Genomic DNA, 20,341 nt, shown 5'->3' on the forward strand with positions numbered 1-20,341 from the left:
AGTTGTGGCTTTGGTCACGTTGATGAAGCCGGAAGAGGCAAGAATGACTGCCCTTGATGACAGCCTGGAAACAGCGAGAACACCTTCCTCCCGTTCCCCCCTTAAGACCTCTCCACCCGGATTGTCTCGGTCACCATAATCCCAGTATGTCCATGTCCATCCCCCTGGCCAGCCCTAGTTGTCCTCTCCTCATCCGACCTCCTGGCACTCCGCATCTGACTCCGGCGGTATTCATCCAAAATCTCCTCATGCGACGAATTACTATGACCGCCACCAACACCACGACCACTCCCGCCCCTCCCCCTGCCCACCGTCGTCCTCGTAAACGGCCCATTCACCCCCAGTTTGACATCACTAAAACTAATCTCATCATCGACGCTCCCATTCCCATCCTTCAAGTTGTCCACGGACGTGTCATCCCCGCCTGTACTCGCACCACCCTTTCTGGACTGCTGAGCGATGGGCCTGCCGTCGGCGCCAATCAACCCGCCGCCGATGGTGCGCAGCGGCAGCGAGTGGCTGCCGTCGGGTCCCGCAGACTGCTTTTGGTAGCCTTCTGCCGAGGAAGAGATCTCGCCGAGTAGGAGGCGGAAGGCGCGCCTGTAGAGGGGCCGGCAGACGGGGATGCCGATGCAGATGAGCGTGATGGCCATTTCGGCCGATGACCAGACTATGAGGCCGACGCTGTCTTCTGTTGGTGGGGTGGAGGGAGAGCAGGGCCAGGTGGTTAGTACCTAGTGCCGAGGGTGGTGAAGGGGGGGAAAGGGGGAGGGGGACGTACTGAGGTAGTTGGCAGTGTAGAGGCCTTCAACCTCTGTGGTGCGTTTAATGCCCGCTGCGGCAGCGCTTGGGAGGTTGAGAGTTAGCTGTTATTGTGTTGGTGCGGTATGGGCCACGGCGTGCTCACATCAAACCCAGGCTCATACTCCCGGCAATGGTGTATTTTTCGCGTTGTGGCATCTGAAGAGGCCAGACAATGATCCAGGGAAAGAAGGCGAAGAAAAAGTCGACGAGGATTGTGGAGACTGTCAAATCAGTTGAGTTGGCTGAGGTGGTGTCTTACGCTGTGCCTCGAGGCTGACAGTGACATACCACAGAGGATGTAGGACGTTGGACGCGTGTCGATGGGGCAGTGGCCGCCTTCAATGCGCCTGTCGTAGACGTAGTTCAGCGGTACGCATGAGAGCCAGAAGCAGAGTACTTGAGCTGTCGAGAGTTAGCGCTGTATTTGAACCGCAGACTCGGGTTGGGGCCAACTCACCGATGGATGCCAACATGACGAGGACCATGGCGCTCCGAATGGCAATTCGGTGCCACGCTATCGTGACAAGGCGGAGCAGGAAGAAGCCGAGCGAGGCTTTAGCGATGGCCATGCCGACGATGGCAAAGGCCTGGCCAATGCACTCGTAGAGGGTTGCCTTGACAGCCAGGTCTATTGACCCAATCTCCTCCATCGCTTGCCCAAATCCATATTGGCCGGCGAGGTGAGTGAAGACTGTGAAGATGAGCAGGAAGATGAATGCTACAATGTAGACGTGGTCGTCCAGGCCGTAGGATGCGAGACAGACGATGCGAGTGTAAAGGCGCAGGAGCAGAAAGAAGAAGACAAGCCCGGCGAGCAACCACATGACACCCAACGCCCAAGGGGCGTCGCCCTTGAGACCCATTTCGTTCGAGTGCTGAACTGGCCCAGGAGGGGACTGTCAAAGTTCAGGCGTCCAAAGCGCTCCTCTTCGTAGAGAGAAGTTGTACGCGCAGAATGGCCATGAGACGTCAGTATAACAGACGACATAGGTATTTAGCTAGTGGCATGCTCCTGAGAATCATTGTTTAGACGGGTGGACGAACTGATGGCGGCAGACGGGAGGACAGGGCAGGGCAAGGACGCTGGTAACGCCTCGCCGTAACGCATGGGAGAATGATGGCGATCGGCCTCCAACCGAAAGCGTTGAGGTCTAGATGTGGCCGCGGATTCGACCGTTTTGCTTGCGAAGCAGGCGGCAGATGGTCCCAGAGCCTGCTCCATGGTGTCCCCGCGGCCCTCGGCCGCGCTTCCGCTGTCACAACAACAGAGACTGCGTTGATCATTCTCGTGTTTGGCAGCGAAGGATTGTGCAACTTGCCCTGAGACAAGTACCTACATAGGGTTTGCTTTGTGGATCCATGCCTGTGTTGGAAAGACGCAAAGGGGAGGCGAGGTCGGCAACGGGCCGCTCCAACTGAACGCTGTCTTCCCCGTCTGGTTGTGACCAAAAGACTCGGACCCTTCGCAACAACAACCGGGGCACCGGGTCCTGGGTTACGGGAATGGGAAGAACAGGGGCACCCAGGCTATTGGATTGATCCCACTGAGTGGCCGGGGAGCGCGGATGAAGAGGACCCCTGTTCTTACAGATGCAGTTAGGTAACCCCGTGGAGGACGAGACATTTTTTCGGTATCCAGGGGTTCGAGATGCGGGGACACAGGAACAGTGCCGGTCGCACCCATCATCCATGGGCTGTCTGGTTCGCAACAATAAGCAGCGGGGGTGCTGGGGGACTCTCGAAGATGGAGACTTTGGCAAGGATTTGCGCATCTGGTGCGAGACGCGCTGTTCGCACACGCTCTAGGTTGATGACATATGGACTTGTCTCGTAAGCTGAGAAATACCTTTAGCTAGGTACTTGAAACGTTTGGCTTCGCCGCGAGGCCTGAGCAAGCCAATGAAGGCCTCCCCTTGTATTCGCTGATCTGCGAGATGCAGCGATGGCGAATGGCATTCCTGATTCGCTACGTTGAACCGGACTGGGGAGTTGGGGAAGGATTCGCCCAGATTTGAGGCGAGCAGCTTTGAACTCACATGAGTTTCGGTTTCTCTGAGGTTCACTTCTGCAGCCACAAACGGGTGAGGCAACCATGCCCGTCCCAAGCTGCCGGATCTCGGGGGCCACGAGTGTGGTCTGGTGTCTCAACTGGCACCTGGCAGTTTCTGGGCCGCAGATGCAACATCCGACACATTCATGCACTATAAAGTCGCACTCAGCCACCGACATTCTTTTCTTTTCTCATACAACCCCAAACCCACAGTTACTATACCGCTAACGTATGCCTTGTGTACCTTCGTTACACAGCGTTGAGAACTCAAGTCGATGTCGCCCCTGAAAATATTTCAACAAACCTGCAACGGGAAGAAGACAATCCCCGCTTTCTCATACGAGGAGATGCTGGAAAGTCCCCCAAACTCGCCGACATGCTCGAGCCGGGGAAGCCTCCGGGACCGGGATCGTCAGGACCCTCCGAAGACCACCTAAACTGTTGCGAGTTAGACCAAAATTAGGGGAGAATCCGGGCAAATGGTCTCCTTCCCCAAGACGCTCATGTGGAGAGCGCTAGAGCGTGCGCTAGGGAGCGGCCTAGTACTGTGGAGCAGCTTGGATGTGATCCGGACCAAATGGACGCGCAGTCCAATCCTAGGACGGGTCTGGGACATTGACATGGATAGGATCAAAAAGCACAAGTAGAACGCCATGCCACGCCATATCTAGCAGAGAAAGATCGACTATCCTAGGATATATTCCGTACACGTGTAGACATTCGCCTAAAAAAGCGGTATTCGTGATTCATATTTTTCTCTTTTCTCTGGGAGAGGAAACCGCAAGCATTTCTGGTTCATGGCTCTTGCCACCGTCAGACTTTCTTCCCCGTTGTCTCCCATTGGTTCTGGCATCTGGTCATCCTCGATGATCGGCTGCAGAATTGCCGTCTGCAATCTACCCCTGGAGCGTAACCATGCCGACCTCGTCCACACCTGCAGGTAGCATCCACCGTCTATCCGCTAAAACACAACGGGCGAGCAGCCAAGAGACTGCTGGTAAACCCCACTTGCATCCCAGTGATTCCGCCGCCGTTCATAACCTTGAACAAGTCCCTGCTGCTGTCCACAATTCGGGGTCTGTTCAGCGCAACCTCCCGAGTCCCCTTTCCGTCCGCGTCGTCAACTCTCCCCTATCCCAGAGCTCCTCACCCTGTGGCACGGCCACAGGCAAGAGTGCCGTTGCTCACCTTGTGGTGTTTTTACCCCTGAAATCGTGTTGCCCTGCCAAAACCCGGGCACATTTCATACCTCACTTATTCGTACACAGGCGCCATGCCGTCTGCGTCTCCAGCCGCCAACAGCGGCCCCGTCCCGACGGAGGCATCTGCCCTGGATATGACCTCCGTGCTCGCTGGCGTCTGGGGTAACAAGCTGGCTACCCTGGTCCTGGCGCCGTCCATTGCCGTCTTTCTGTGGTTCTTCGTCGCCTATCAAACATCGCCACTGAAGAAGTACCCCGGCCCCTTTCTGGCAGGTATGTCCATGTTGCAACAACCCATTCAATGTTGTTGAACAAGACGGAACACTGGTCTGACATGACTCAGGATGGACCAACCTCTGGCGTGTCTGGCAGGTCATCTCGGGCGAGTACGCGCCCCGGATGAAGAAGCTGCATGACAAGTACGGCCCGATCGTGCGCATCGGGCCGAACCTTCTCGACCTCGACATGCCGGAGCTGTACCGCATCATCTACGGCACCGACGGCAAGTGGGTCAAGTCCGACTTTTACCGCAACAGCAGCTCCGTCATCGACGGCAAGATCACCTACCACATGTTCTCGGAAACAGACCCGACGCTGCATGCCCAGATCAAGCGCCCGGTCGTGCGCCACTACTCGGTCCCGGCTGTGCTGGCCATGGAGCCGCTGATGGATTCGGTCATTACCGACTTTCTCGACACGTTGCAGAAGCGCTACGTCGAGCCCAATAAGACGTGCGAGTTTGGCGACTGGCTGAGCTACTACGCCTGGGACTTCATGGGCATGGTGACCTTCAGTACGAAGTTCGGGTACATGGAACAGGGCACCGACTTTGACGGCACGCTGGCCATAGCCGACAAGTCGATCGACTACCTGGCGCTGTGCGGCCAGATGCCATGGACCGACTTTGTGCTGGACAAGAACCCCATCTACCCGATTGGCCCGCCCAACGTCGGCAACGTCACGCGCATCGCCATCCAGAACCTGACGGCCCGGCTCAAGGGCGAGGACAAGAACTTCACCGAGGGCAAGCCCGACTTTCTGCAGTACTTCATCGAGTCCAAGTCGACACACCCGGACCTCGTCAATGACGGCAGCGTCATTGGCTATCTGTTGCTCAACCGTACGTACGACCCTCCCCTTCTTTTAAACTCACGTTTGATTACCTAACACCGTGAGTACACAGTCATCGCCGGCGCCGACACAACCGCCATCACGATGCGCGCCCTGTTCTACCACCTCCTCAAGCACCCACACACCTACACGCGCCTGCAAGCCGACGTGCGCGCCGCCTTCCCCTCCCCCTTCGAGCCCGCGTCCTACGCCAAGGCCCGGGCAATCCCCTACCTCGAGGCCGCCGTCAAGGAGACCCTACGGTACCACCCGGCCGTGTCCATGATCATGGAGCGGATCGTGCCCGAGGGCGGATTAACCCTCCCCCACGGCCTGGGTGTCGTGCCCGCGGGCCAGATGGTCGGCATGAACCCCTACATTGTGGGGCGGAACAAGAGCGTGTTTGGGGACGACGCCGACGAGTGGAACCCGGCGAGGTGGTTGCAGCGGGCAGGGGAGGGCGAGGACGAGTACAAGGACAGGATGCAGCGGTGGGGGCAGAGTCTTCTGGCGTTTGGCGGCGGGTATCGCATCTGCTTGGGGAGGAATTTGAGTATGATGGAGGTGTACAAGGTTGTGCCGACGCTGTTGGCGACGTTTGACATCGAGTTGGAGGATCCGAATGAGGTGTGGTGGACTTGCTCGAGGTGGTTTTATCGGACCAAGGGAGTCGTTTGTAGGCTGAAACCGAGGAGTGGTTAGGGAGAGGTTGGGTGTCAACAGAAACGAGCCTGTAAAAGGGGTGATTTGGGAAAGCCGGTATCCCCGAAGTCGCCGGTCGCCGGCTATACCGAGCTAAGCGCCTGCTCCTAGATGGCGGCATGGGAAACCTCTAGCTCCTTAGCCACAGCAGAAGCATACATGTAGTCGTCGACGACATTGATCACGGTGGTAGCCGCTACTCGAGCCTTCGGTGACGGTTACGGCTGCAACGGTGTGGTAGGCATGAGTGCTGACCTTGGCTACCGCTCTGGCCGCGGTTCGTCTACCTTTGACGCCAGCCGTGCAAACAGCAGCCACGACGATCGTAGGTGTTTGGGATTGGGCAACTTGACGTCCTCGTCCAGCTCAGTCAACTGACATGGAGACGCTTGAACATAGGGTGGGGGGGGGAGGGGATCATCTGTGGCCGGGACTGAGCTGGCGCGTCGATTGAAGGAAGTTTCCGAGTCTCCGAGTTGCTGATGGTGGATTCGACTTCTCTGGTCTCGGCCATGTATACTGCTGCGGCCAAGCGTGGAACCGCCGCAGCGTGTTGCCTATCATGATCGGAATCCGGAACTCGTTTAGAGGATAATTGAGGGCGTTGGGGCTCGAGAAAGCTCTACCAGGAGATTACTGATTATATACAGTGGCGTAAAGCACATGCCAGTCTTCAGGTACCTCAGCCCGTCCCATTCTCCCGAGCACCGAATGCGCTACTATAGCAGCAGGGTATCTTGGGATACAAACTCCCCTTCCAATGCTATCCCGAATACTCTTCAATCCAAAACCATCACACCCTGCCAAAACACCACCCATGCAAGGTCGGGCCACCAGAACAAAAAAGACAAAAGAAAAGGAAATGATAAAATGAGAGAGAGAGAAATGGAAAAGACTCAGTCAGAGCTCCTCCAACACCTCCCTCAGCGCCTCCTGCACAGCTCCTTGGTTATCCACGGCCACCTTACTCGGCGGCGCCCTCCTCTTCTGCGCGGCCCAGAGCTCTTGAAAGCCAGGTACGGCCCCCGGCTGATTGATCCCCGGCGCGCGAAACATAGCAGCCAGGGCCGCATTTCCCGCCGCCATCGCCGTCGCGCCAGTACTCGAAGTCCCCATCGACGAAACGCTTTCCTGAGGCGATTTACCCAATAAGCTTGTACTGGCGGAGCCTGCGGTAGGTGGGAGAGAGAGCGATAGCGTTGGAATGGCGGGTGAAGGAGCGAGTGACGGTGCAGACGGCGCCATTGACGCAGGCGTCGAGGAGGGACTCGTCTCGGTCGGCCCCGCCGCGTCATCGTTAGTGCTGCTGTTGTTGGTCCCGCCTCCTCCACCTCCGCCGCCCCACGGCCGCCACGAGACAAGCTTGCCCAGCGCCGACGGCGCTCGTGGGGTACTCCTCCGCCCGCCGCCGCCGTCTCTCTCCCTACCTCTTTCTCTACCCCTGCTCTCACCACCGCCCTGCCGCGATGTTGGTATATTCACTAGTGTATCCCTGAGAATGACACTGCCCCTCTTCCCTGCTGCGCTCAGGCTGCTCGATAGCATGGGCTGGGCCGTCACGGCACTGAGGTTGGTGCCTGCCGCGGTTGGGGAGCCGAGCGGTCGGAGTGCGAGCTGACTGGGCCGTGTCTTGAGCGTGTGGATGTCGAGCCCGTTGGCGAGGGACATGATGGATTCGTGTGAGACAACCCGCCGGAGACCGCCGTCGCGCGGGCGCTGTTCCACGCTTGGGTCGAACTGGGATGAGGAAGGGGAAGCCAGGGCATCTTCGTCGGCTCCGAGGTCGGTGGGGGGATTGAAAACGGGATAGCCGCCGAGGGAGGGAGAGGTGATGCTCGGCACATCGTCTGTGGTATATGGTGAATTTATGGTGGCTGGTGAATGTTCGTTCGATAGGAAGCTGGTCAGCGGTTGCGGCCGTGGAGGGTAAGCGTGCGGTAGATGGGGCCTGTCGGTTGATAACATGGCGGTTTCCGAGATGCTCCTGAGCGAGAACTCGGAGACTTTTTTCCTGTGCGCCGTCTTCCAGCCCGGCGACGCTGGGTCCACGCTTGTGGTGGGTGAAGCGGGCGAAGGGAGGTCTGGAACTCTGTCAAAGACGGAATCCCTGTTTGCAGACCGCGGTGAACTCGGGGCCGATGAAGGGATAAACTCTGACTGGTCCTCGGTCTGGAGGGACCAGCGTGCGGCGGCGGACATGGTAGGGCGATCGCCCGGGGGCGGCGATAATAGAGGCCCTGCGAGCGCACCGCGCTGGAACCGGGCGGATGTACCGATAGGCGATCCAGGGGCAGAGAACTGTGGCGGAGTGAAGGTCCCCGATGTGAGCCCATGTCGCCGTTTTCTCGACTTCCGTACATCTGGCTTGTGGGAAACGTGATAATGATGGTGGATGTGCAACTCCTGAGAAACCCGTGGTGGTTGGGGCGGCGACAGAGGCTCCTTCTTTTCGAGCTCGGCGCGCAGTGTTTTCGGTGAACCGGGTTCTTGGTTTCCTGCCGGCTGGTGGTACATCAGGTGCTCGCGCAACATCTGTATCTCGTCGTTGGAGCTCAGGAGCATCTCGCGCAACTCTGCGATGCCCAGTTGCAGGTTGGCGTTGTCCTGTAACAGGTCACGCACGAAATGGGCCACGGCGCTTCCCCCGCTCCTGCTCTCAGTCATCGACTTCACGGCAGCGGCGCCCTTAAGTCTGCCGGCGGCCGTGTTGAGCTCCTTCTCCATCGCGCGCTGCCGCTCCATGCGGCCGATGACCTCGACGTGGCGCTCGCGTTCCTCGCGTGCTTCTTTCTCCATGCGCTCCAGCTGCTCCTGTAGGTCGCTGAGCCCCTTCTCGGCCTGCCTCCACCGGTACATGGTCGTGCGGGCTTCCTCTTCGGTGCGGGCGATGGTGGTCCGCAGTACGACCTGCTCCTCCTCCAGTATTGTGATTTGCCGCTCAAGGCTAGCTGCCCTGTCGGCTGCGATCTCCAGCCTCCGGACTTCTCGCTGCGAATCCAGCAGCGTGGCCTCGAGCAGGCCGATCTTGGTTTCGGCATCATTCACGGTGTCGTTGAGCTGTTCTAGCTCATCCCTCAGTCCGTGGTTCTCTTCAGTGACGGCTTTGTTCCTCGCTTCCAGTTCTGTATTTTCGCGTTCCAGTTGCTCGATGCGGGCGGTGAGTTCGAGTCGATCGCGTTCGGCCGAGACCATATAAGCTTCATGGCGGGCTAGCAGGGTCTGTAGCGTGAACGTCAGCGAGGGGAAGCCATCTTCGGGCCTTGGCCGGCATAGCCGCCAAAGGTCTTCCACCTTGGCCATCCTGTTCAGTGTAGTGTATGGCCGACGAAACAGAGCTGCGTCAAGGCAATCACAAACGTGTTCAAGGAACAATGCTCAAGGCTTGATGGGGCGACATCGACACAAAGAATGCACACGGGACTCGGTCAAAGGAAAGGCGCCATCACAGGAATGCGGGACGAAACTGACCTGCCCCATGCGCGCTGCCGTGTGCACGTCGCGCTCGACGCTGGACAGGACGGAGCAGTTGTGCTTCAAGAACACACAATCCTCCTTTCCACAGCAGCACCGGAGGTCGTCGGGCTGGCTTGCAGCAACAAACCCCATCGTGTGTTGCAACGTGTCAGCATCCGTGATGGGGATGCCAACCATGCCTATCGCGGTGGAGGGCAAAGTTGAAACCGGAATGCAAAAGGGGACAGTCACATAGTCGCGAGATTCGGTTTGTGGGTTGCTGATGGTCTGGGGTTCAGAAAGGATACAGGTGCCGTTGACCGGCGCCAGTCAGGAAGTGCAGCACAAGTCTCGACCCACAAAGATATTGTCGTCGTCGTCGCAAGCGGCGACCGAGTCGGGACACTTCGGACACGGAGGCGAGTGAAGTGCTGGAGCGTGCTCGGGCCGTTGCAGGTGAGACAATGAATCGAGTGGAGTTGGCTGCTGTTGACGGGACTTTGTCTTGGGTGGAGGCGCGACGTGGGGCTCAAAGTTTCACCGCCTGACGGGCCACTAATCGGGGTTATTGCGCGTGCTATCAAATCTTGGACCATTCAAGCCCCGCTTGTCGGGGGACTGGTGAGTTGATGAGTGAAGCATGGCGAAGATGCTCAGCGTCGTGCAATGAGGGGCTTGACTGGAAGAAGAGGCTGGGAGACCTGCCCAACAAGAAACCTGGAAGGAGCGGCCCGCTTGGTTGGCCTGCGGCAGATCCCTGTTTGGCCCGCCGAGACAGACACAGCGCGCCTGCGCATCAGAGAAGCCCCTTATCGTCGAAGCCAACGTGATCTAATCAGCAATTCAAGATCGTGCCGATAAACTCGAGATCTCGGAATTTCTATCTGTTTGCTCGACCGTTTCTGGCGAAAACGAAAAGAACACGACAAAGAGAAACGAATACATCTCGGCTGGTCTTCACCGCTTTGATGGGAAAGTCGCGTTCTACTATTACCCCGGCCAGTGGCAGACTGCGACCGATCCGAGTTGAGTTCGAGCGACCAGAACAAGCCGAAAGTACAATGATTCAAGCACCTAACGACGGTGAATCGCAAGGCCAAGTAGGTGGCCAGAGAGCCTTTTAAAAGCATCATGGATGGAAGCGAGAGCGGAAAACAGATACTAAGAAGGGGCCTTCCAGTCATCCTCGATTGATGCGGAGCAGGCCGCGACCACATCGTCTACGAAAGGCGATTGGTGAGGCAGCAGTGTATGCATAGACAGGTAACATTGGGGCACTGCATATGCCCATTCAGAATACGTTGCTTCCAGCTGGCTTGCGTTCTTTCCTGCCATGCCTTCTTGCTTTACTCCGCATTTATCACTACCGAACATTATCGCGATTCGTGGATATCAGCGAGTCGTGGCCTGTTATTATTTTTGCAGGTGCAAAATAGGAAGAGTAACCTAACAATTGTTAGTGCACCTTAACAATTTCAGGGTACTTTTCCCCGTCTGATATACTCTAAAGATACCTGAGGCCACGACTCGCTGACGCCCATGACTCGCTCCTAATGCACGTTAACGTCAAACTGTCAACCCACCAAGTCTGAAGATCCGAAGCGGCACTCCGGCGTTCACGGCTAGGTCCGATTCTCAATATTCGCAATATCATTTCTCGTCTCTCTCCTATCTCTCAAGCCAACCGCGGCCCTTTCGGGTTCTGAGAAGCGGGCTGACTTCGCCGACAACTTCGCGACCGATCTTGCACCACTCATCACAGTTTTTGGCGAGCAGGTCACTAAACAATACCTGAGCGAGACTGACATCCTCGACGACGTCATCTTCAGGCTAGATCCGTCAGGTATTCTCACGGCCGTGGTTTCGGCCATCCGGCTGTACGGTGGGGCGTCTCTGAAGTGCTTTATCGGCCGTGCCCATGAAGCACACGGTGTCGCTGAGGCAGAGCTGTGTCCGTCGACCAGGCACGGCGTATGCGAGCTGTTGTCTAAGGGAGGTATCTGTCGCGTCTTCGGCAGGCCCATGATTCTGAAATTATCTACGCCAAGGGCGAAAGTTTCTACCCAACTGACTTCGATCGCACCGCCGACAACGGGCCGTCCCACTGTGGCATCTACCCGCCCAGGGACGCCCTGACCGCCGACGTTCCTGACCGATGGAACGAACAAGCTACAGCTTCCTTCGTCCCAAACTCAAAGACTGATGGGAACCTAGGGCTGATCCAGAATTATTTGCGCCCTACCAAAAATTTTCCCTAAACGTGGGGACGCGACGACTGAAGAAGCCGTTCTTACTGAGTCCTGTTACATGATGACAGCCCCCAAGCTCGCATGTTCGCATCTAGGGAGCATTTTAAAGCGGAAAACATAAAGCTGCAGCCTACCCAGAGCACACTGCGGCGGTCGTTCGGCTCTGGGTCTCCAGGGACAGGCCTTGGAGTACAAGCATGCCACGCTGTTGGAGGAGCGGTTGGACGACCGCCGTGCCGTTCAGGCTTTCGGTGAAGGAGAGTATGACGTTCCGTTTTCAGATAGCCAATGTTGTTGGATTTGGCTGATCTTGGAAGCCATATAGCGACGCTGCGGGTTCTGATGGCACCTTCGAAGGAGCAAAAGTCTCGCTATTATTCATACGAAGGCAGCGCTTCTTGAGATAATAGGCCAGGACGTTTTCAAGGCCTTCATGCTCGAGGCGGCATCCATTGTGGACAAATTGAGCGATGTCTCGGTCCGTCAGCGACTGAGCTCTTCGGCCGACAGAATAATGCGGCACAGAAGGCGGCGGACATCCCCATGGCTACCTCCACCACGCATTATCGCTGGCGTTTAGCCTCCACAAACGCGACTGTATTGAACTGCTGCTTCGACACGGCGCCAACATTGACCAGCGGTACGAGGGAGGCAAGACGCTGCTGTCTGCAGCGATGGAGGCCGTTTCTGTCCGACCCCAAGGTCCGAAAAGGTCACGGTGGACAAGAGCGGTCGGCCTTGACCATGACGATTCAGGCGGTGACCCAGTGCTCGTCGCCTTTCTCATCCAGTACGGTGCGACTTTCGACACAAACATGCACCACATCGTACTCCAGACGGCGGTTGCCTGGACTGGATACAGCACCTGTATAATTGCGAATACAACGTGGTGGGCGTGTTGAGCAAGATCGGTGCGCTGAGGATGCTTCTGGTCGCCATCATGGTGGAGGAAGGCGAACTTCACGAAAGGAAAGGGGCCCTCCCTTTGATAAAGCTGCTGCTCCAAATTGGTGCGTCACCCTTGAATAGTTTCCGTTTCGCTTTTGTCCATCCTCGACACTCTTCCAGCCTGTTGTTAAAGTCAAGGCATCGCCAGCGAAAGAAACACCGTAACAAAGGTAAGGTATGGACGGAACCGCACCGAGGAGGAGAGCCTTGCTCTGTTAGTTACTCAATAATGTCGATGATGTGTCGTATATAAACGGCTTAGATCCCGGTTCTTGTGACGTCTCTAGCCAATCATGTCTACTGCCCGTACACCTTCTCCTCCGGAAGGCGCCAGTTCATGATGTTGGTTGAACCGATCAGTAGCGGACCCCTCCTAACGTCGAGTAGCCGAAGCCTGCCTGATTCCATGTGGTATCCTCGCTTCGTGGCGGCACGGTCTAGCACCGCATCGCTGAGGCTGGCACACAGTTTTCCCTCGATAGCCCCCGGGTTGCTTGCCAGAGTTCACCGAACGTCGGGTGGGCGGATTTCAGAAAACAAACTTGAGAATTGGTGAGGATTCTTGCTTGTGAAAGCACAACACTGTGTTCCCACGATAGGCATCAGTTCAAAATATCCCAGTTGTCAGATGAAAGCACCACACCGCGGTTCTTGTTGCTAATTACACGTAGCTCCTCGTCCTATTAACAGTCCACCTCTACACGCGCCTCTACTGCACTTCCAGCCTCAGCGCATCATACTGCACGTAGACACTCCTCGGCAATAGCGCGCTTTCGTAGTCGGTCGCGTTGTACGGCAAACTCAGAATAATCTCATTCCTCGTCTTTCCCGTTGTAAGATATTCTGTTGGGAACGTGAATTTGTGAGATACTTGGTAGCAGGCGATGCCGCTGCGGACTCCGCAGGATGAGGAGTGGTGGTAGCTGTCAGGTGGAGCGTGTTAGTTCTTAGAGAGCTGAGCTCACCAAAAGGTTGTCGGCAGCGAGGGAGAAGGGGCCACTTAGCCACTTACGGGATAATCCACGGCTCCAACTCATGCCCGTTGACAGCGACGACAAAGGGCAGGTCGTTGTATGCCTGTGTTGCGTTGAACACATCCGTGTTTCCAGCTGCCGTCTTGGCTCCGGCGAGCTGGACAGTAAAGGTGGCCAGGCTGGTGTGGCGAAGCTGCTTGTCGTCAAGATCAAACGTGATGGTCCAGTTGTTGATCTCACCGTGTCCCTCGGCCTGCTGCGGCCGGCGGAAGTTGGCGTAGCCGCCGAAGACCGACCAGTGGATGTAGTTGAAATCCTTGGCCTCGTCGCTCGTGCCCACGTGGAATTTCACGCCCTCGGGGAAGTCGTCGATGAAGTCGTAGGCGCCCCAGTAGATGCGGTATTCGGGTGGGTGCAGAGGGTGGTGCGCGTCTCGGACATTGCCATGTCGCCACTCGCCGCCGGACTTATCCGGGGTCCCGATGCGCCAAAGCTCGGTGCCGGCCGACTCGGCAGACCACACCAAGCGCCCGCTGTTTGTCGTCTTGCCGGCATCGACGACGATCCCGTCATGCACGAAGTCGCCGAAGATGCCGTCGGCGTACACCGTCAGTCGGTACGTGCCCGCCTTGATCCGGTCGATCTGGACCTTGCCGCTGTTCGAGTCGACGTTGGCCCAGTACTGGTACGCCGAGGGATCGAGAACGTTATCCTGGAAGTCGACGCCGTCTTGTGCCAGGACGGCAACCGCGTTCTTGGCACCCTTGGGCAGCGCGATTTTGGCCTCCCACGAGCCTCGTCCCCCGGTGGGGACGTAGTTGGGCACGTACTGGGCGATGGCATCGTAGAAGTCGGCGTTCCAGGACGGCGACGCAAACTTGAGGGCCTCGTCCCGAAGACTCCGCCACGATCCGCCAGCAGGTCCCTTGTTGAAGTGGTAGTATTGGGGACCAAACGTGCGGTCGAAACCATCGGTGATGTTGGGGGTGCCGTCGCCGTGGTGGTTCGAGACAAGGTAGTTGTAGACAATGCCGTCAACCACCAGATCGGAATGGAGGGGCCCGCCAAAGTAAGTGTCCTTGGTGTTCATTACGAGCCAGGCCCCAAATGTGGAGTTATCATTGATGTAAGACCCATCGGCGAACAGGCCGTGAGCCGTCTGATCCCGCCACACCGCTGCAAAAGTGTATTTGGTGAAGTAGTCAGAGAACTTCTCGACATACGGGTCGCCAGTGCGGTTGGCCAGATACCAGGTCGCGTCCTGAACAGTGATGGCGTTTGTCGAACTCCCGGTCGCCGGATTGGGAACTGGCAGCGGAGCCCATGTTTGGTCATCCGTGATGAGATGAGTCCAAATCTTGGTGTTGGGCCGGAACAGAGTCCTGAACTCTTGGAGGTTGCGCAAGAACGGCTTGGTAGAGTTGTGGTATGCGATTCGACTGAAGGTGTGCAGCCCCGTCTCCCCGTCACGCAAGAACCAATACTGCTCCAGGACCTGGCCGGTGGGCGGGTAGACCTCGCTCATGACGACGCCCCCGTACTTGACATCGGATGCGTCCACTCCCTGGAAGACCTTGTAGGTCGCGCCTTTCGAACCAGGTGTGTACGAGCCGGATGGAGTGCAATAGCAGTCGAGATACGGCCCAATGCCGGACCTGCCATTGCCGGTAGCTCCTCCGGGTGTTACTGGAGTGCTGGATTGGGTACCGAGCAGGTCTTGGCCATCCAAGGTGAGGAAGTCGATCGCGCCAGTACTCTTGTTGACCGAGAAGGCGAGCCTGTCGTTCCCGATCCTCACGGACTGGGAAGTCTCATTGGCCGTTAAGACTGCCGAGACGAGCGAGGAGGAGGAGGAGAGCACCAAAAGGCTCCTGAGAACGGAGTTAAGACGCATTGTAAAGATTGTCTCTCGGGACGCGCCCTCGAGGCGACGACAATGCCAAGGCGAAGTTCTGGGCTCATGTTACCTACACAAGACTGAAGTTGGCTTGGCTCCTTATACTAGGTATCTCTTCGCCGTCTTCGGGAATGAAGGGGAATGACGGTTGGACGCAGGAGACAATGGGGTAATCCCAACCGAATTGCATTGTGGGGGAGGCAGGGAGCAGGTCTCCTATCGCGTGGAGTCAGGTTTGAGTATTTCCGTCAATGGTCGCCTAGTTGGCTATGCTTTGCTTCGCGCCAGTGTAGTCATGGGGATGAAGTGATCGGCAGCCGGACGGTGGCTGGGTTTGGAATTGAACATCCTCGGTATTTTGATGCCCCGAGAATACGCAATAGCACTCGCACTTGTCCAGCACCGAACCCCTTTGCTCAGGCTGTCTTTCTCCCATAGTCGCCGTTGCTGTTTCTGAGTTCCCCGCAAAAACAGCCTTTCTTGTCTGTGATGCGGACTAACATAAGACCACTTCAACGTCAAAATTTATCTACGCTCCGAGTGTTGAGCAACCTCGCACGACCGCCGCAGAAAGCGGTTGTACGCTTCGGGAGAGGGATGTCCGGTCCAAACATCAGGGGTACGGTGGGGATCTTCTCACGCGAGAACGGCTGCCGAAGCGGGGAAACACCCCTGCATATCTGGGGAAAGCTTAGCTTTGAGGATCTGCAACAAACGCCGGTAATAAAGCGGCGAGGAGTGTTGTAACATGCTGGGGTTGCAGGGTGCACACTTTAGGAATGTGCAACAGTTGTTTTCAGGCACCTTACCTTGCTTCTCTCCAGTACCGGATTGCTGGTGAGCCGCGAAGCTGCCTTGTCCAGTTTGCGGCAGTATTTGCGGAGCACAACGTGGTTCGGGCTGAGGAGACTCCGGGCCAGCAGCCGGGCCGGACTTGCCTGTGATGCCGGCAATCCCGACGCTGGTAGGCATCTTGTGATGTGTCAGCCGGTGGTGGTATGTTGAGATGTAATGACGTTAACGTTTAAGCGACCCGGAAGGGTTCAATGGCCGTGTGTGAAATTCGAGGTGTTGTGTAACGACTTTATTTTGGTACCTGACTTGTAAAAAACTGAGATCAACACTTCTTCGTCTGACTATGTCCTTCCTTTGCTTTTCATCCCGATTCGCAGCCGAGACCCCGGCTTGTCTCCGACGTTGGGGCGATTTCTCAGCATCCTCCGGGCTTCTCGCCAGCGGCTGACTGTCCAGTCCAGTTCGGAGGCCGAACGCGATATGATTGGTCGGTTTGTATCCCGCTCGGCGGCGACCCGGCCCCGGGCTTCGAAGATGAAGCTCTCCATCGGAAGGGTGTCGAAATGATCATTTTGTCATCTCAATCGTTATTTGTCATCTGGGTTCTGAATTCTCAGCTGCACTCGGAGCTCAATTGCACTCAGATCTGTCTTTAAGAAGAGGGCAGAGACCGACGATCAGTAAACTCAGAACAGCACAACACCGAAGTCCAACAACACCGTTCAGCAGAAGAACAACACCAATTGACAGCACCAATCTCCTTTCTCGCACATCATTCAGACCTCAGTTCCCGCAAGATTTCACAACTCCACAATTGTGCCCCATACTTGCCCCTCAATTACACTCTGCACATCTACCCTCGCCGACATGTCCTCTACCTACAACCGAGCAATCCTCGTCACCGGCGCCACCGGCAAACAAGGCGGTGCACTCATAAAGGTCCTGTTAGCCGAAAATTCCGGCTTCCAGATCCTGGCGGTGACCCGCAATAGCAACTCCCCGTCCGCCCAGCGCCTGGCGGCCAAATCATCCGACATCACCCTTGTTCAGGGCGACTTCGACGACACCGAGGCCATGTTCAAGGCTGCTGAGCAGTCCACATCCCATCCCATCTGGGGTGCATTTAGCGTTCAGGTATGTGCCCATACCACTTGCACATCTGATACACTTCAAATGCTAACCAGCCAGCAGGTGCCAGCATTCAACAAGAACGGAGCGGCCATCGAGCAACGGCAGGGGCAAGCCTTTGTAGACTCGGCCATCAAGCACGGTGTCAAGTACTTCGTCTACACGTCGGTGGACCGCCATGGCGACTCGTCCATCAAGAACCCGACCAACGTTCCCCACTTCGCCAGCAAGCATCACATCGAGCAGCACCTCATCAGCAAGGCCAAGGGCACCGACATGGCTTGGACCATCCTGCGTCCCGTGGCCTTCATGGAGAACTTCGCCCCCGGCTTGGTCGGCAAGGTCTTCCCATCGGCGTGGAAGGTGATGGTCAAGTCGCGGCCACTCCAGCTCGTCGCCACCGACGACATCGGCGTCTTCGCAGCCAAGTCGTTTCTCCAGCCCGACCGGTTCAAGGGACAGTCCATCTCGCTGGCCGGCGACGAGCTCACGTTCGACGAGATGGTGAAGGTGTTTAAGCAGACGACCGGCGCAGAGCCGCCGCGGACGTGGAACTGGGTCGCAAAGTTGATGCTTTCGATTTCGGAGGAGATGGGGACCATGTACACCTTTTTTGAAAACGAGGGTTATGCGGCCAATATTCCAGAGCTGAGGAAAGTGCATCCTGAGCTGAAGGGTTTAGGAAGGTGGTTGAAGGAGACTCGCAGAATGGCGTAGCCGGCGGCACAGACTCGTCCCCTGAATTGTACCAGTCGTGGGTTTCTTTCATTTTCTTTTCTGCTTTTTTTTTTTTTTTTTTTTTTTTTTTGGCGTAACGTACATGATAATGTTAAGCGAATGACACAGACAAGCGAATGATACACAAAATCGCACCCATAATTACATCTCCTGATTTTCTCTTTTGGTATTGACGGTCCGGCTGACCGCGCGCTGACCGCTGACTGGCGCCGCACGGGCCCAGCCGGTCCGACATGTGCGGGCATATCTTACGGGGACCCTTGCTAGCGCCGTGGATATCCCATCATATTGTTGGAAAGCCAACAACCACGATTCCACGGTAATACGCCTTTTGGGAGCCTTCCAAACAGTGAACTTTTCGAGTGCTTAGGACCAACCCAGAATTGTCAATTCAGTTGTCTTCTCCCTCAAGTTACCTGGGTACTTCCCAGACCCGACCAGGGTACGACACCGGCAACCCAGTTTCCGAGTTTAAAGTGCCATCACTTCCAACACCACTCTACTACGGAAGATAGTGGCTGTTATCAGCCACCGTAGCTTGGTGGCGTTGCCGAGCATGTCCTCTATGTGGGGACAACTGCTGTGAAGCAACAACTCATGCCTGACCCCACCACGACTGTCACACATCATCCCGATCCCAATCCCGATCCCAGTACATCGAACAACTTCACCGCGGCATGACGCTTTCGGTAGGTAACCTTCAGCTACTCTGAGTCTCTCCTTGCCTAAATTTCTCGATCGTCGACGCAAAACGGCGAATCCCATGTGCTTGAGCAACCATGCTTTTGATCACACAGCTGCCCTGCGAGATAATCGCCGAAATCCTGCGCAACCTGGACCATCTCCGGTTCCTATCCCCGGCTCTCCTAACGTGCCGCCATTTCTACACCTCCTTCAAGGAATACCATGGCATCGAAATCTCGATCCTCCGCCACCAAGTCACCCCGGCCCTCCTTCCACACGCAGTCGCCGTGGTGGAAGCGTCGCGTCTGCCTCGGCGCAGGGTTTTCACAAGCTCGTTCCGGTGTTTGCTCGACGAGCTCTACGAGCGACCGGCGCGTCTGGTGGACCGGCTGCCGACTTTTCCAACGACCTTGATTTGGAAAATAAGCCGCACTCATGACGTGATTCACGCCTTCGCGACCGACTTTGCGACTCGCGCCTTGGATTGCATTGCACCTGGAGCTGCATCAGCTGGTCCATGCACAGTGGTAGCGCTATCGCCTCTCGAATACTTTCGCTTCCGCCGGGCATTCTACAGGGTCGAATTGTTCTATACGCTTTTCCAGGACAGTTTGTTTAGAAAGAACATGGACAACTGGTTTTTTTCGAGACATCCGTTTTGGGAAAACGAACAAATCGGCTGTGTACACGAGTACTTGCTAGCAAGGTTCGCCGAAGGTTAGTACGCTATTGTCAGAACGAACGATAACCTGAGAAGTGTCTAAATGGGTTTGACGCCTTTCATAGCTTCTCGCGATATCGTCGCCCATGATGTTTTCTTCGGGGAGATCTCGATCGACTATCTCACGCCGGGGGAAGACGACCGATATCACACTTGGGTCGGTGCCCTTGAACTCCTCATTCGCCATCCCACTTTTGTAGCGCCTTGCTGACGCTTGAACGACTAGCTATCTCAAGGCGTTGAATTTGTTTACAACCTGACAGTTGCGGACTCTTACGATGCCAAGCACAGCATGTTGCAGTCTGCTCTAGACTCCAGACCCCGCTGTGTCAACTTGCTTGAGGCCTTGGTCGCGTTTCTCGACGGCCTCTACCTCCCGGACGGGAACAATATGGAGCAGCTATCTGAAGAAGAGTTGCGCTCTTTTACCCCAGGCCACGCTTATGATCCTGCCCAGGACGACATAGACCGAGGGCCGTACGAGTCTTGGCGCCACACTCGCGCAGATTTGAGGTTGGAGACATCGCTCATGCACGCTGATGACGGCTGGCTCCGTGAGCGCGCCTACGTGTTTTGGGACCAGGACCGCGTGCAGACGTATTTCAGGGCTGGGTTTGGGGAAGGCCCATCTCCAGATGCCATCCGCGAGCGGGAATATCATGATATGCTGGATACGTTCGCTCAAAGGTCAAAGATCTGGCGGAAAGGAGGCAGGGGTTACTGGAGCACTGATGACACGAGCCGGATAGTGTGGCCCGATAAACTGAACTAGGATGAAAGTTTTAGGATGGCCGCAACGGCGTTCTCAAGCCCATTCTAGTGCGGCTATTGAAAAGAAAGACGCTATCCTACTGCATATTGCCATGCTGCCAAACGCCGTGCTCTT

At 56.5% G+C, this 20,341-nt stretch overlaps 8 protein-coding genes across 8 annotated transcripts; 5 read left to right on the forward strand and 3 right to left on the reverse strand.

Annotated features, from left to right (window-relative positions):
• Window positions 1–101: 101 nt before the first annotated feature.
• Window positions 102–1,667, reverse strand: N657DRAFT_580427 (uncharacterized protein; the record flags this gene model as incomplete). The annotated part of the gene is made up of 5 exons (XM_062789459.1): window positions 102–691; window positions 782–846; window positions 908–1,025; window positions 1,093–1,206; window positions 1,262–1,667. The coding sequence occupies 5 exons, from the start codon at window positions 1,665–1,667 to the stop codon at window positions 102–104; spliced, it is 1,293 nt and encodes a 430-aa protein (XP_062643876.1).
• Window positions 1,668–2,876: 1,209 nt separating this feature from the next.
• N657DRAFT_649451 (uncharacterized protein) lies at window positions 2,877–3,540 on the forward strand. The gene has a single exon (XM_062793725.1). The coding sequence runs from the start codon at window positions 3,334–3,336 to the stop codon at window positions 3,499–3,501; it is 168 nt and encodes a 55-aa protein (XP_062643877.1). The 5' UTR covers window positions 2,877–3,333; the 3' UTR covers window positions 3,502–3,540.
• Window positions 3,541–3,829: 289 nt separating this feature from the next.
• N657DRAFT_603426 (cytochrome P450) lies at window positions 3,830–6,065 on the forward strand. Its single transcript, XM_062790147.1, has 3 exons — window positions 3,830–4,329; window positions 4,400–5,176; window positions 5,240–6,065. Exons 1-3 carry the CDS (start codon window positions 4,128–4,130, stop codon window positions 5,866–5,868), a joined length of 1,608 nt encoding a protein of 535 aa, XP_062643878.1. The 5' UTR covers window positions 3,830–4,127; the 3' UTR covers window positions 5,869–6,065.
• Window positions 6,066–6,457: 392 nt separating this feature from the next.
• On the reverse strand, window positions 6,458–9,996 carry N657DRAFT_649453 (uncharacterized protein). Its single transcript, XM_062793726.1, has 2 exons — window positions 9,337–9,996; window positions 6,458–9,087 (listed from the first exon to the last, which is right to left on the reverse strand). Exons 1-2 carry the CDS (start codon window positions 9,517–9,519, stop codon window positions 6,769–6,771), a joined length of 2,502 nt encoding a protein of 833 aa, XP_062643879.1. The 5' UTR covers window positions 9,520–9,996; the 3' UTR covers window positions 6,458–6,768.
• A 1,041-nt stretch (window positions 9,997–11,037) lies between these two features.
• N657DRAFT_580421 (uncharacterized protein) lies at window positions 11,038–11,457 on the forward strand (the record flags this gene model as incomplete). Its single annotated transcript, XM_062789458.1, has 1 exon — window positions 11,038–11,457. A coding segment is annotated over one exon (420 nt), but the record flags the coding sequence as incomplete, so codon positions are not given.
• Window positions 11,458–13,153: 1,696 nt separating this feature from the next.
• On the reverse strand, window positions 13,154–15,386 carry N657DRAFT_666318 (polysaccharide lyase family 4 protein; the record flags this gene model as incomplete). Its single annotated transcript, XM_062795330.1, has 2 exons — window positions 13,154–13,441; window positions 13,531–15,386. The coding sequence occupies 2 exons, from the start codon at window positions 15,384–15,386 to the stop codon at window positions 13,228–13,230; spliced, it is 2,070 nt and encodes a 689-aa protein (XP_062643881.1). The 3' UTR covers window positions 13,154–13,227.
• Window positions 15,387–16,813: 1,427 nt separating this feature from the next.
• N657DRAFT_649457 (nucleoside-diphosphate-sugar epimerase family protein) lies at window positions 16,814–18,034 on the forward strand. The gene is made up of 2 exons (XM_062793727.1): window positions 16,814–17,318; window positions 17,376–18,034. Exons 1-2 carry the CDS (start codon window positions 17,052–17,054, stop codon window positions 18,027–18,029), a joined length of 921 nt encoding a protein of 306 aa, XP_062643882.1. The 5' UTR covers window positions 16,814–17,051; the 3' UTR covers window positions 18,030–18,034.
• A 319-nt stretch (window positions 18,035–18,353) lies between these two features.
• On the forward strand, window positions 18,354–20,311 carry N657DRAFT_649458 (uncharacterized protein). Its single transcript, XM_062793728.1, has 3 exons — window positions 18,354–19,451; window positions 19,521–19,612; window positions 19,682–20,311. The coding sequence occupies exons 1-3, from the start codon at window positions 18,830–18,832 to the stop codon at window positions 20,225–20,227; spliced, it is 1,260 nt and encodes a 419-aa protein (XP_062643883.1). The 5' UTR covers window positions 18,354–18,829; the 3' UTR covers window positions 20,228–20,311.
• Window positions 20,312–20,341: the final 30 nt, after the last annotated feature.

Source organism: Parathielavia appendiculata (genome assembly GCF_033297405.1).
Source record: "Parathielavia appendiculata strain CBS 731.68 unplaced genomic scaffold N657scaffold_19, whole genome shotgun sequence".
In the NCBI taxonomy this organism is placed as follows: Eukaryota; Fungi; Ascomycota; class Sordariomycetes; order Sordariales; family Chaetomiaceae; genus Parathielavia; species Parathielavia appendiculata.

Bases quoted from the DNA above. Each gene is read 5' to 3' on its own strand.
- N657DRAFT_649451 (XM_062793725.1), top strand. From the start codon at position 3,334: ATGGTCTCCTTCCCCAAGACGCTCATGTGGAGAGCGCTAGAGCGTGCG.
- N657DRAFT_603426 (XM_062790147.1), top strand. From the start codon at position 4,128: ATGCCGTCTGCGTCTCCAGCCGCCAACAGCGGCCCCGTCCCGACGGAG. The intron at 4,330-4,399 runs GTATGTCCATGT...GACATGACTCAG, and splicing joins CCCCGGCCCCTTTCTGGCAG to GATGGACCAACCTCTGGCGT. The intron at 5,177-5,239 runs GTACGTACGACC...GTGAGTACACAG, and splicing joins TGGCTATCTGTTGCTCAACC to TCATCGCCGGCGCCGACACA.
- N657DRAFT_649453 (XM_062793726.1), bottom strand. From the start codon at position 9,519: ATGGTTGGCATCCCCATCACGGATGCTGACACGTTGCAACACACGATG. The intron at 9,088-9,336 runs GTCAGTTTCGTC...TTCACGCTACAG, and splicing joins CGGCAGCGCGCATGGGGCAG to ACCCTGCTAGCCCGCCATGA.
- N657DRAFT_649457 (XM_062793727.1), top strand. From the start codon at position 17,052: ATGTCCTCTACCTACAACCGAGCAATCCTCGTCACCGGCGCCACCGGC. The intron at 17,319-17,375 runs GTATGTGCCCAT...ACCAGCCAGCAG, and splicing joins GGGGTGCATTTAGCGTTCAG to GTGCCAGCATTCAACAAGAA.
- N657DRAFT_649458 (XM_062793728.1), top strand. From the start codon at position 18,830: ATGCTTTTGATCACACAGCTGCCCTGCGAGATAATCGCCGAAATCCTG. The intron at 19,452-19,520 runs GTTAGTACGCTA...CGCCTTTCATAG, and splicing joins GCTAGCAAGGTTCGCCGAAG to CTTCTCGCGATATCGTCGCC. The intron at 19,613-19,681 runs GTCGGTGCCCTT...TTGAACGACTAG, and splicing joins ACGACCGATATCACACTTGG to CTATCTCAAGGCGTTGAATT.